The following is a 14,192-nucleotide window of genomic DNA, read 5'->3' on the forward strand; positions in this document are numbered from 1 at the left end:
TTCTTCCTGTTGGGTGGAGAGGGGAGATCACACAGGCCCAAGGGAAGGCCCACTGCGAGGGGCTACCTGGGCTAGAATGAAATTGTGTGGTCATGGGATTTTAGAAGTAATAGCTAGCAAATGCCCAACGCTTTAAGGTTTCATGTTAGCTCATTTGATTGTCACAACATCCCTATGAGGGAGGTGATATTACTACCCCTGTTTTGGTTGACTTGCCTGGGGGAGTCATACAGCTAATAAATGTCTGAGGCAAGATTCAAACCCAGGTCTTCCTGACTCCAAGTCTACCAGTGCCATCTAGACGGAAGGGACATTTTCGGATGAGTTTCAGAATAGGGATGCAATTTTGCCTGCCCCAAATCACATAGGTACAGGAAGTGGAAAAAGTAAGGATTCAAATGCTGAATTTCTGATTCTAAATTCCCACTCTCTTTCTCCATGCAGGTTCAAATGAGAAAATGGGTATCAACGAAAGTGTAATGAATAAATAAATAAATAAATAAAATGCAAACTTTAGCGTTCTATACAAATGTGAGTGTAGCAGGATATTAGTCTTGACTATAAAGGGTGGCTCCCTGAGGCTTGCCACTGATCTCATGGCCATATTCCTTCTTATCACACCCAGTCCTAAGGTAATACATTGCTATGTTTGGATATTTCTTGATTTTAATTATTAAAATCACAACCATTCTCATTAATTAATCAATTAGTTCTGAGTTCTCATTCCAGTTAATTAAATACTATTTAATTAACTCGAGAAACCTCTTCTGAAAACACATGTTCTTTTCTAACTCCTAATCTCCCCAAATTAAATAATTGTTTTTGCTATTATTAGTTTCCCCTATAGCCAACAGGAGCACTAGTGTTTTTTTTTTTCAACTAAAGGAATTTATACCCACCCTTGCAGGACTGGAGAAGGAACCAAAAAGAACAGTGAATGGAAGTTTTTAGGAAGGGGATGGAACAATTTGGAAGGAACCTTTTGAGGACATGTCATCTAAACACCACCGACTCTATTTTACAGATGAGGAAACTGAGTTGAGTAGTTAAGTGTATTTTCTACAGGGCACACTGGTACCGAGTGGCAGAACTAAGATTTAAACTCTGGTATTCTGGCTCCACATCCCCTGACTGGGACTTGTAGTTTGCCTTTTCAGCTAAGAGTTAAGTGCTGAGTATTTATTGAAGGGCTCTCCTTCAACCCTTACCAGCATCAAGCATCATTTTAGTCTGAAATAGGCCATACTTTACTCCCGCTCCCCCATTAGTGTTTATAAAATCCAAGGGCAGCTTATAATTGTAGTTAAATAAAAATATATGTGTGTGTCTATATATACATATATATTTTGCTTTAAAAATTAATTTATTCCACTTGAGTACAGGTTTTATTTGGTGGCAGATTACACTTGACCCAATGAGTAATTTTTTTTTTTTTTTTGCTTTTTAGAGGGCAATTGGGGTTAAGTAACTTGCCCAAGGTTATACAGCTAGTTTTTTTGTGTGGGTGTTAAATGTCTGAGACCAGAACTAAACTCGGGTCTTCCTGACTCCGGGGCCGGCACTTTACTCACTGTGCCACCTAGCCACCCCTGAGTAACAGGTAAGGGAAACTTATTTTGAAGGAAAAAATGTTTTAGATCTCACTGATAAAGTCAATTTAGTAAAACCTATTTTAAAATCAATCAACTCAGCAGCCTCGGTTCTAGTAGAAACAGACATGAAGACAAGCTAGAAAATTGACATTAATTCTTTACCATCAGCTATAATTAGTACTAAGTTTGGGGAATTCTAAAAAAGGACCACGGACAGTCTAAGACACTTGGGAATTTCCCAGTGATACTCCACTATAAAACCTAATATTTTTCTATCACCCTGAATAGCAAGCAGAGAGATTTTTTGGTAAGGTATGAAAATGTCCAACATCTCCTGAACATATATAACTCAATATATCTTTGGTTCAGAATTCAACAATTGCTTATTAAGCTATTAAGCACCAATTATATGTATGAATATTACACAACTATATTATATATGTATAAGCATCTATTATCTGAGTGTATACTAAACACACACATATTACTATACTTGGAATTAAGTACAAAAAAGATGAAAAATTATACAATTTCTGTCCTTAAAGAGATTACAGTCTAATGAATGTGTTGAGATCATGATGTACATAGAAGAATGTCTACACTCCTCTTCTCTATTGACTAGCAGAATCTTGGTAAATGTTTATTGAATGAATGAATGCATGCATTCATGAACAGGAAGAATGAACAGAAAGGTGAATGGGATAGGAGTAAGACAGATCCAGACACAGTGCTTCAAGAAAACCTGAGGAGGGGGTAAAGACCAAGCAGTGGTTATCAATTACTGTGATCAGGCCATTTTCATGGCAATTAGCAGCTGGTGTCTGGGAGAAATATTAGCTGCCGGTTATAAAAGCAGGACTTGGGACTTGCTCAGCCAAGACCAAAGCGGCCTTTTCATGATGTCAAGTTCATTAATAAACTCCAATCTCACCCTTGGAAAAGATGAGCTGATTACAAGGAGGTTAGGAAGGACTGTGGCATGCCCCACCAGACAGCAATGTTCAGGGTAATTTATGTCCCTGTGGAAAGAGCCAGACTCGATATTTATAAATTTTTATTAGCCTCTTTTCTCTCCTAGCTATTAGGACCCATCTTATTAGAGGAACAGTATTACTAATCTATCATCTCATTCCCCAGATTTAGCTCTAATTGGAGAAAGACACAGACACACACAAACACCAATGTTTCAAGGATCAGAATGATCCCCACTCACCCACCCAGAGTAGGCATGGAGGGGCTTCCATGACCCAGGCCACAACTTTCCTTGCCTTAGTAAACCATTTAAAAAATTGTCATGCTATATCTTGCCCCTGACAAAAAAAAAAAGTCTGGTAACCCCTTTCTGGTGTTGACCCTTTCTTTGATTAGCTAAGCTGGTCCTCAAGAGATAGTCAAGCAGAGCTGCTCCTCAGCGGGTACTTGGTTTGGTGGGCCCTGCAGGAGCACACAGCTGGCATGACCCACCAGAGCCAGGGTCACAACCCCCATGCCTCTATAAGGTACAGACAGCAGTAGAGGATAGGTATATACGTACAGGCACGTGGACTTTGATAGTGAGAAAGGTCCTTAGTGATGCTCTCCAATCCTATCATTTTACAGATGAGGAAACTGAGGCCCAGAGAGGGTCCATCCAAGTCAGTATCAGTATTCTGCACTGCCCCTCCCCTCTCTTTTTGGTACTGCATCTATACAGATACACATACATACTATATATGTATGGAAAGAAACCAAGAAATGTATTTTATTTTTCAGTTGCAGGCCTTGGGCTGGGGGAGGAAAATGAGGAGGGGGGACAGAACCCAACCCCAAGACTGATGAGGATCTATGAAGCCCTGCTAGGTTATGTGATCCCTATTCAATTATCCTGCTACAGATTCCGTTATCTTCAGATGGTCTGGGGCAAAGAAGAAGAAACGGGAACAAATTTGTCTTCGGACATCTGATACCAAGAACAAAACTGACTCAGCCCTGCAATTATACAGCAATTGTCTTGTTCCCTTCCTCCCCTGCCCCCCCCCCCCCTTAAACTCACAGGAGCCAAGGATCAGTCAAATATTAATGGTAACTCAAAACGAGACCCACACGTGCCTTTGCCCAGATGGGGAGGGGGGAGACAATGGCCCCAGGGTCTCTGAGAAGGGGCGTTTTGGGCTCAGCCAAGGAGCCTGCAATTCCATCTCTACAAACGTATTTCCTCTTAGCCCTGAAAACACTCATGCTCATTTCCCCTCCCCCTCAGATGTCCAGCTGAACCTTTTGGGGGGGGCGGGGAAGAGGAGAGAAGGTAGGATTGAAATCCTGATGAGAAAGCGGGGACAGAGAAGGTGGGGGAATGACTTTTACATATCCCATACTGCCAATAAAGTGGCTTAAAAACATTTCCAAACCCCTCTGGTCAAAATATACATATATGTTTGTATGAAGTGAGATGCTCATTCGTCAACTTCCTCCCCCTCTACTCAGCTCACTTGACATTCACCAATCGTAGGGAGTAATATCTTTATCTGAATACTAATGCAAATTGGAGGGAGGGAGTCGTCTTTTCCAATATTGATGTCTATTCTGTAGGAGTTGAATGGAGTGACCGTATGCTCAGGCCACTAAAAGAGTTCACTGACCTCCCCTAATGTGTCCTGTCATGGCTGCTGGCTGACATACACATTCAATTCTGTCTTGCCTACTTTCATTCATAAAAAAAAGAAAAAAATAAAGAGAAAAAAATATATAATGACATTGTTTCCCCCTGACTGCAGCAGTCCCGGAGAAAGGGAGCAAGGGGACCGTGAGCTCAGATGAGGGCTTTCAGTGTTTTCGGTTTGCAGTCCCATTCAGAAGCAGCCTAACCATCTGCCTGCCTCCTTCCTACCAACAGCCCCACACCTCCCTGCGGAGATGTTAGGCCCCCAGCCCTCCACCTTCACTAATAGCAAGCATTCATAGGAGCAAACATGCACATACCTCCAAAAGAGCCCCCTTCAATGCCCGTTTTATGTTAGCTGAGCACAGGCATAAAGCGTTGGTTGTTACAGCCGCCGGGCCCGTGTGGAGAATTAGATCACTAGGGAAAAATCCTTCCAGGCCTCTTTATGGAAAAATAAGGCCTTCCACTGTAATGGGAAACGCCGGTGTACAACCACCTTCAGTAATGAGCCCGGGTCCCATGGCCCAGTGGATTCAGAGAAAGAATTGGCTGCTGTTTTTCTCCCAAGTCATTCAATTTAAAGATTGGGAAGGAGGATGTGTGTGTGTGTCTGTGTGGACCTGTTTATACTCTCTTTTTGTCCCTTCTTTTTTTCCAGGGAAGTTTCCTCACATACTTGGTCTCGTGGGCTAAGCAAGCCCCAGGGTAGTTCAGAGGATCTAGGGTATCTGGAAGGGACCTCAGAGAGACCACTTTGTCCAATGCCATCATTTGACAGAGGAGGAAACCGAGGCTCAGATTGGGGAAGGGACTTGCCCATGGTTTAAGATGCCAGGCTTCAAAATGATGCATTGACTTGAAATCCAGGGTGATGTCCATAGGAGAGGCTACAGCCACCTATGTGATATTAGGTGAGTCCCTTTCTGCTCTGTTTCTCAGTTTCCCCCTCTGTCAAAGGAGAGTTTCTAAAGCCTCACTCACTTCCCACAAACACTTATTCTTTTCTCCTTTTCCTCTCCTTGGTTTACTTTCATAGAAACTAATTTACCACCTCCCATTTTCTTTCTTTTTTTTTTTAAGCAATTGGGGTTAAGTAGCTTGCTCAAGGTTACATGGCCAGTTATTTTGTGTGGGTGCCAAGTATCTGAGGCCAGAACCGATCCCGGGTCTTACGATGCCGGGGCTGGGGTTCTTACTGCGCCACCTGGCTGCCCACCCCACCTTCCATTTTCTAAGTGGAAACTGAGGGCCAGAGAAGGCAAAGGTACTCACCTAAAGTTACACAGGTAGCTGACTTGCGATTTGAGCCCAGGTATTAAAACTCTAAAATCAGAGGTGTTTTGTTCTTGCTGTTGCTGTTTCCACTCCTCCAAGGTACCTCCTTCAGTAATTATGAGGGTGGGGAAGGGAAAATAGCTTACTAGCCATCCATTCCTCACCCCCAAAACCTGACCGGAAGAGGCTGGTTATATATGGTGGTTGTGCAACACTTAGGTATCACAGTAGCAACTAGAAGGCGGAATGCTAAGTTTTGACTAAGGCTGTACTCTTGGGTAAAGAACACCCTCCCCCCCACTGCCTGCCCAATGGAACATTCCCTCTCACATTGGGAAAGCTGTCTCCCAGCCCAGGGACAGAGTTCCCCCTCCCCTGGATCCCCAGAGAGGGATCCCAACCCACCCTGTGTTATAATGGGCACTGGATTTTGGAGTCAAAAGACTCAGGCTCCTATACCAGCTTGCATCGGGTCTGTGGGAGAGTAACTTTACCCCCCTGGTTCCTCTGACCTCCTGTAAAAAGAGGGGCATTTACCAGCTAGGCCAAGGTATTTTCCAGCTCTACATTCAAAGAGACTTCTCTCCTTTCTACCCCTTTTAAGTGGCAGCTTTTTTTTTTTTTTTGCCACATGGTGATAATTTCCTTAACTGTAAGACCCTGGGGGCCAACCCCGAAGGAGTGAGAGCAAATTAAGTAAGGAAACCCCACAGCAAGCTCAGAACAGGGTTCCCTCCAGTTCTCCACCTGGCTCTTAAACACCAGAGTCATCTGCATTAATGAATTTTTCTGGGGCTGCTGAAGGCAGCCTTATAAATCAGTGCATCTGGCTGCTGCAAGTGGGGAGCTATCGGTCCTATGACTTATGCTAAGAGTCTGGTGTCACCCTGATGACAAAACCCAACACCTCCCCTAGCCCAGCCACCTCACCCCACCCCAGCTCATTTATATCTTTAACCCAAAGGGGCATCAGCAGGGCAGGGACGTGGTTGGAAATTTCTACTATATCCATAGAGCCACACAAGAGAGGCTACTATACATTCATTGTTTCAGATTCAAAAATAAGTCTGGGCACCTGGGACTGTCTATCTACAGGCTGTCCCAAAAGTCTTAGTGCCATTGAAAGCTTTAATAGCTTAAAACAGATATGTGCATACAGAGAGATACTGGGTGTTCCAAAAGGTCAAAACTGCACTAAGACTTTTGGGACCCTCTCTCTCTTTCCACATATGTAAAGCTATTAAAGTTTAAAATGGCACCCAGACCTTTGGGACACTCAGTATCTGTCCATATCCATATACATGCATTAGTTTGGGGAGGAGACCCCTGAAGATGGCCGCAGAGAATAGGTAGGTGAGTGCCAAAGAAGTTTAGGCTTGAAAATAAACCTTGAAACTCTAGAGCTGGCGGCCTAAGATGATTTCTAAGAGATGCCTCACCTATTTCTATTCTTCACCTATTCTCTGTGACCATCTTCAGGGGTCTCCTATTCCAAGAGCTACTAGGACTCAGAGCTGAAAGGGGCTTTAAAGATCATTCATCTAGTCCAACCCAGTCATTGTCCAGGTGAGAAAACAGGCCCAGAGAGATCGACCCAATCAGGGATAGCCAGCAGCAAAAGTTGATACTCAGGCCCATATCCTGTGGTTTCAAATCCAAGATTAGAGCTCACAGGCTACAGTACCCACTGCCTACTAGATTAAGGAAGTTATTTGGAGTTAAAAGGAAGGAAAAACTGCCTGCTTATGATTCTAAGATAAGCCTTGTCTGTCCTGTAACCAAAAGGGCTGAGCACTCCAAAATGGGGCAAGAGGAGGAGAGAGAATGTAAGTCCCTTCCCGATGGTCAGCCACTTCGTTTACTCCTCTGCCTCTCCCTCCTGACAAACACTCCTTCCCCCCACCCCACCCCCCAACCGTCTGTGAACAATAGAAACTTTCTATGTGGAACATGGGAACTCTTAAAACATTAATGGTGGAAACTGCAATAATAAAAGTTATAATGGCAATAGAAAGGCTTCTATTGCCAGGACACGGAACCTCAGAAAACCAAACAGGAGACATACAGGTAGCAGCTCCCAGGGCAGCAAGGACGGGAAAGACATTGCCTTCAAATGTACTTTTAAAAATGCATCTTTGTTAATAGATGGTTTCTGATATTACTGGTTATATTACCTCTGGGTTGCTAGTTACTCAACCCCTGTAAACACAATTCTTTCGCCTGGTTTTCACTGGTCAACACGAAGAAAGTTCAGTGTGAGTGTCTCGAATGAAACTTGTCAACAGAATTCCTCCCTGGGATCTCTTTCAGAAAAAGGCTTCCCAATGTACAAATTCTATGCTTCTCTTTCTAGAAGTTCAGGCTAGGCTGGGATGGGTCCCATCATAAAGGGATTTTAACAGGGTTTCTAGCAGGAAGGGATATATCTCAGAATCTCAGATTAGGAAGGGACCCCAGGGGTCACCTAGTCCAACATGTCTCGGAGCTGGAAATTCTTAATATAACACCTCCAAGTGATCTTCTATTTTGAAGACCACCAGTGACAGGAAGCTCACTATTTATGAAAACAGCAAATTCCTCCTCAGGACAATTCTGATATAGGGAGAGGGTTCCCCCCCACTTTTTATTAAATCCAAACCTGCCTCTCTTGCCATCCTTCCCAGTTCTGCCTTCTGTGAACACCCAGGACAAGTCCCTCTAAGGCTTTACACAGTTGACCATGCCCTTGCTACCAAGTCTAAGCCAGACTCCACATCATTTTCAGCCTCATTTTCCTTCTGAAGGCAGCAATTACATTAGAGCCGCCTGGGGCACTAAATCAGCCCAAGCAATCACTCGGACACCCAAGTCATAAAATGAGCCCAGGGTCCATCAGGCCAAACACAAGCTGGAGAGAAAAGGAGGGCGAAAGCTAAGGCAGATCCAGACTGTCTGGAGAGTGCTTAAATTCTAGAGTTAAAGACCTGGCGTTCCCACAGTTTAAGAAACTCGCTTGCTAGGTCTTCTGGCCGTTTTAAATCTCCTCCCGAGCATCTCCCCATCAGGGTCATGCATCGAGGCCACCCCCAGCACAGGCTTGCTGGAGTGGGGGTTGGCTGTTTGTAAATGTTTACTCTCTCCAGCTCTCCCTCTCCTGCCAGCCTCGGCCAACAGGCTAGGTTATCAATTAACCTGACAAAGGGAGGCCATGGGGGGGGGGAGGGCAGGAGGGAAGACTGGGCTTGGCATTTCATCGTTGTGTTGTGCTGGACCAGGGGAAGAAGGGAGAAAGAAAGAAAAGGCTTTTATTCCTCCGAGTGGGAGTAAAGGAGAGAAAAGAATGTAGGGATGGAAACTCCGTAGCCGTCTCAGGGGCTGCGCCCTGAGCGCACTGCACCTGCGGAGTGAGACTGGGTTGGAGAGTGTAGACCTGAGATTCTGCAAATCTGGTGGGGTGGGGTGGGGTGGTGTGGGGGAAGAAAGGTGGACAGCAATTGTCCCGGGGGAGAAGGGGGGAAGGAGAGGTTTTACACTGTTCAAATACTCCTAATCTGAACTGGCCAGAGAGAAGGAAAGAGGCTGGAAATTTCGGCTCATTGACATAAACCCAGTCTCGACACATTCCCCACAATCTCCCTCCTCCCAACCAGTCCCGGGTCCCTCTTTACCTGTGGCTCTCCTGGAAGGACGAGGCTCCAGGTGAGAAATGACCAGCCCCGGACCCGGACCGGCACCGGCACTATTCACAGCCACAGCCAGGTAGAAGACCAAGACGCAGCCCGCGGTCACCATTCCTCCGAGTAGGCTCCGGGAGGGCCCGGGAAGCCGCCCGCTAGCAGGCAGGCCAGCCTCAGGCATCCTCCGGCAGCATGCTGGGCTTCCCCTCTCCCTGGAGCTCTTGGCTCTTCCGACCTGGGTCTGGGGCTGGGACCGCTCCGCGACGCCCAGTTTAGCTCCTCGGGAGGAAGGAGACCACGGGGCTCTGGGCTTTGCTGCAGCAGCTAGGACTTCACAGGCTTCGGCCGGGCTGAGTTGTGCGTGTCCCCCGGGGGCTGGAAGCCGAAGCAACCCCAGAGTCCTCCGCTCCGCTCCGTTCTGCAGGGGAGGAAAGGTTCGCTAGCTGCAAAAATCACGCCCGTTTTCCAAAGAGAGAAGTTTGGAAGGGGTTTGGGGGCTCAGGGCTGAAAGGAGGGAAAAGAGCGTGTGTATGTGGGGGGTGGCTTTTTCAAAACTAGTCAGTCAGCTACGACTGATTCCTTTACAATCTCCAACTGTCAGTTCAGGTCTCCGCGTCTTCCCTTTTAGCAAAGGGGAAGAAAGTTGCAAGCCAGAGCCTCTTAGAAACCGCCACAGGCAACCCCCCTCCAGCTCAGGAATGTCCCTTTCCTTTGGGGAGGGGAAGGAGTGAGCCTCCAGGCTGTGGCCGGGGCCCCGGGAGAAGGGGGGGGTGAACCCTAGCCTCCCCGGGAGGCACGTTGGCAGCGCGCTGCGGGCGCGGAGTCCCGGGCTCTGGGCGCGCTAACGCCCGGCGCCCTCCCGGCGCCACCGCCTTCCCAAATCGCTGCTGGCCTCAGAACCTCTCCCTCTCACTGCTCTTGCGCTCTCTCTCAAATCTTTTTTGAAGCATCCCCTTCCTTTCACCTCAGCCTGAGACAGAGAGGCTGCACGCTCGTTAGAAGTTGCCGTATCCCTCCAAATGCAAAATGCAAGAATTCTCTGAAGTCAGAGGATTTGAAAAACCTCTAACACCTCCCCCCCACCCCCCCGCAATTCCATGCCACCCCATCCCGGGAAGGGAGCCCAGGAAGGGTATGAGAGCAAACCAGTAAAACGCTCCAGCTTAGCAGAGCAGCCCCAAACAGCTCCCCAGACAGAGAAGGAAACTTGGGAAGAAAAGTCCAGGGGAGGGGGGGGGGAGTCTCGCAGCTCGGTCTCCGTCTCCTCCCCACCTCGAGTTTGCTTCTCACCAGCTCGCCGGGGGAGAATGGTCTTACCTCGCCGGGACCCGCTCCGACGGCGGCGGCGGCTCCCCGGCCCAGGATTCCCGGGCGCACAGCTCCTCCTCCTCCTCCTCCTCTGGAGCAAGGGACCGAGCGGCGCCAGCTGCCGCCGCCGTCACCGCACACAGTGCGCCCGGGCCAGCTCTCCAGCGCAGCCCCTGCTACAGCGGCGGCCGCTCCAACCACTTAGCAGCGCGCCGGCCGCGCCCGCCCCCCCCCCGCCCCCCGCCCCCCCCCCCAACCCCCCCCCCCCACTCCTCCCCCTCCCCCCCCTCCTCCCCCTCCTCCCCCCCCTCTGCCCCCCCCCTCCTCCTACTCCCTCACGTCTTCCCGGTCTTCTTTCTACGCGCTCAGCTCTAGTCACCAGCGCGCAAAGAGCCGGAGGCGGGAGACCGAGGGAGCAGAGTGAAGGGAGAGATCGAGGGAAAGCCAGGGCTTGCTGAAGGGGGTTATCTAGTTCCGCCTGCCCCCTCCCTTCTCCTCCCCTCCCTTCTCTCCCCATTCCCAAGGGGGGAGGGAAACGTGTGGGGAGGCCCGCCCAGAATTGAGGGAGACGCCCAATTCTCTGCCTCCCTGCCAGGCTTCCTTCTGCTTAAAGGGATTAAGGCAGAGGAAGGGGACCGGGGGTCCAGCGGGAGGGGGGATTGCAATAATTAAGAGGGTGCACCCGCCTCCGAGGGCGTGAGAGTGAGCCGGAGTTCAGACCAGCCCCTTGTCTTAGGCTAGATAATAGAGAGATTCCCGTCCAAATCCCCCCATCCCCTCGACCCGGGAAATCCTTCCACAATTTAAAACTCCCAAGTCTTTGAGTAGCACTCACCCAAGCACTGCTGGCTGTCAGTTCTTTTTTGGGGGGAGGGGAGAATTGGGACCCTAGTGAGAGGGTGAACATCCTCCCCCCTCCCTCCCTTGGGCCTCTGGATGGCTCGGAAGGGGAGGCATTCTCTCTATTTCAGTACGGTCTCGGGGAAAAAACGAGGCTGTTGCGTGCGCTTTGTGGGCTGGGGGGCGGGAGAGTACAGGGTGGTGGAGAAAAGAAAAGAAAACTGGATTTGAATTTTGAATACCCAGAGGAAACCTACATACTTATGGCACTATCTGTAGGATTGTAGACAAGTCACTTAACCTCTCTGGTCCTCAGTTTCCCTATATGTGTAAAATGAGGAAGTTGGACTAGGTTCTGTCGACTCTAAATAAAAAGGGGGGGGGGAGATGGAAAGAACATTCCTGGTCCCTGTTAAATAAAGGACTTTGTGGGAAAGGAATAGGAGAAAGTTTCATGGTCTCCCAAAGCCCTGTGTTCCAAAGAATCCCAGCATATCCGATTCGAACATCATTGAATCTAGTCTCTTCATTTAACAGATAAAGAAAATGAGGCCCAGAAAGCTCTAGGAGAGCTACCCTACTCTAAGAGCAGAGTTCTCTTCTTCATCAGATGACTTGATACTTTGTTCTCTGGTCGTGTCCGTTGGAACCTCAGACACCTTCATTAGACTTTGAGCTCTTCAAAGGAGGGGACAAGTGGCATTTCCCTTAAACATCTTCTGATCCTAGTATCACTGGCTTTAGAATTGGAAAGGACCTTTCAGGGAAGAGACTTAGCAGCTGTCAGCCTGTTTGGGGGGGGGGGAGAGGAGGAGAAAGGAGGGAAATGCCACTTGTCCCCCCCTTTGAAGTGCTCAAAGTCTAATGAGGGGGGGGAGGGAGGGAGAGAGGAGAAGAGGGGAACTTCATAGTGAGTATTTAATAGAAGGAGAGAGAGAGAGAGAGAGAGAGAGAGAGAGAAGCATAGGATATGGTAAGTCTCTTCTGAAGAGAGAGCTGCAGAGGGGAAGAAGCAGAGGAGCTCAATGGGAAAGATGATTTGGGTCAGAGAGGTCTGGGAAGGCTTCATGGAAGAGGTGGGTGGTAACTTTTATTAAATACTCACTATGAAGTGGCCTGCACGAGCTCTGGGGATAGGAATACCAAAAAGAAGGCAATTCTGTAGGAGGAGCAGACAACCTGAGGAGTTTATATTCCAGTAGGGGAAAGTCCGTCCCTGTGGTGGACAGGGAGGGGTGTTTAGATATGGGAAGGCACAGGAATGGTGAGTAGTCAGGGTCATTGATTGTCATGCCCTTCTCTCTAATGGTAACCTTGCTTTGATGACTGCTTCTAGATAAAGAGGTAGGACAGGGACATGTGTACCCAGTGACATGACAAGATTGTAGCGATTGTAGCATAGTGTCCCCTAGACCCCAGAAGAAATGGTGAACTCTTACTAATAAGTAGCTCGGTGCCCTAAGGCAGGAGCTAGACCTGGAAGACTAGGTGGGATCAATTCCCATGAGAGGACAAAGGGCTTCTGGTTGGCTCAATGCCATCTCCAAAGGGAGTCCCCACAGACCACACCACTATACAAACCCAATGCACATTTGTCAAGTTCCTTCTGTGTGTCAGTAACCCTGGTTTCCAGTTTTTGCTTGACGACTTGCTTCCTGTACAACACTGGACCAGTCCCTTCACCTTAAAAGTGGAGGTGAGAAGGAGGTTAGACAGAACTCCCAGTAAGATAGCTTCTTGCTCTTAAAAAAATCATAGGAATCTTAGGGAAATCACTTGTATTTTCTGAGTTAATCTGTTAAATGACGATAATAATCTCTCCTGCCTGACTAGAAGGGAGGTGATAAGGAGAACTGCATGGGAGAAGGTCTGGAGAAGCACTTTTAAAAGTCCTTGGCAAGTATTATCAAGGTGGAACTGTGTATAGAGTATCTGGGCTTGGAATGAGGAAGACTCATCTTCATGAGTTCAAATGTGACCTCAGACACTTACTAGCAGTGTGACCCTGGGCAAGTCACTTACCCCTTTTACCTCAGTTTCCTCATATGTAAAATGAGCTGGAGAAGAAAATGGCAAACCACTCCAGCATGAGGAGTCAGACATGACTGAATATAACAACAAAAAATTTCTTAGGCAACTACTGTGCCAGGATCTGGGCATATAAGACAAAAGAGAAAAAAAAAGCCTCTGTCCTCAAGGAGCTTATATTCTAATAGGGAGAAAAACTTGCCCTAAATCTCTTGTGCTTTGATCTTTTGGGTTTGTTGTTGGGGGCTCCATTATATATGGTGTGTGTGACCTTAACCAACTTAATTCAATTCTAATCAACAAGCACTTAGTTGTAAATTGGATTACATGGTCTGGGCAGTGTCTTCCAAATCTGTGATTTCCTATACTTACAGACTAATTACGGGAAAGACATGGATGAAAAACATCAACTTTGAGACGAGGGAGAAGGGAAGAAGTTTAAGGAAAGTGGAGGTCCTTGGAAAGGGTTAAAATGTCTGAGCTGAGAAGCCACTGTCACCAGCTGGTGATGTGGGGGGTGGGAGCAGGGGAAGGCATTGTGGGGCTGATAGTATCTGGGTTACCTTTAAAGGATGCCACTTCCCTTCTCTGAGAACAATTTCCTCATCTGTAAAAATGGAGATAATAACACACTACCCATTTCACAGAGATTTCTCAGAAAAGTCTCTGTGAGTTGTGCAGTATAGAAATAGGAGCTATTTTTATTACTATCTACTAATAATCACATCACCCTCTAGACACCAGGCAAATACTATGGTTGTTGCCCAAAAGAGACTTCCCCAAAGACAGTTGTGGCCCTGATGATAAAAGGACAAACAGAAAAAAGCGATAGTTTGAGAAGTACAGACTCTC

At 47.5% G+C, this 14,192-nt stretch overlaps 1 protein-coding gene across 9 annotated transcripts in view; it reads right to left on the reverse strand.

Annotated features, from left to right (window-relative positions):
- The window catches only part of FGFR3 (fibroblast growth factor receptor 3), a 95,036-nt gene extending 84,363 nt beyond the window's left edge, over nucleotides 1–10,673 (reverse strand). For 7 of the 9 annotated variants that reach the window (XM_069071239.1, XM_069071234.1, XM_069071226.1 and 4 more), the window contains exons 1-2: nucleotides 10,482–10,673; nucleotides 9,156–9,582 (exon numbers count right to left, since the gene is read on the reverse strand). In XM_069071239.1, coding sequence (XP_068927340.1) covers nucleotides 9,156–9,345 — 190 coding nt within the window. In that variant the 5' untranslated portion in view covers nucleotides 9,346–9,582; nucleotides 10,482–10,673. The remainder of the gene's footprint in view (nucleotides 1–9,155; nucleotides 9,583–10,481) is intronic. The other 2 variants (XM_069071218.1, XM_069071210.1) reach the window with 1 other exon arrangement.
- Nucleotides 10,674–14,192: the final 3,519 nt, after the last annotated feature.

This window comes from Petaurus breviceps, unplaced genomic scaffold (assembly GCF_028583685.1).
Source record: "Petaurus breviceps papuanus isolate PSGF00001 unplaced genomic scaffold, PetGlider_PUasm1.0 140, whole genome shotgun sequence".
Classification (NCBI taxonomy): Eukaryota; Metazoa; Chordata; class Mammalia; order Diprotodontia; family Petauridae; genus Petaurus; species Petaurus breviceps.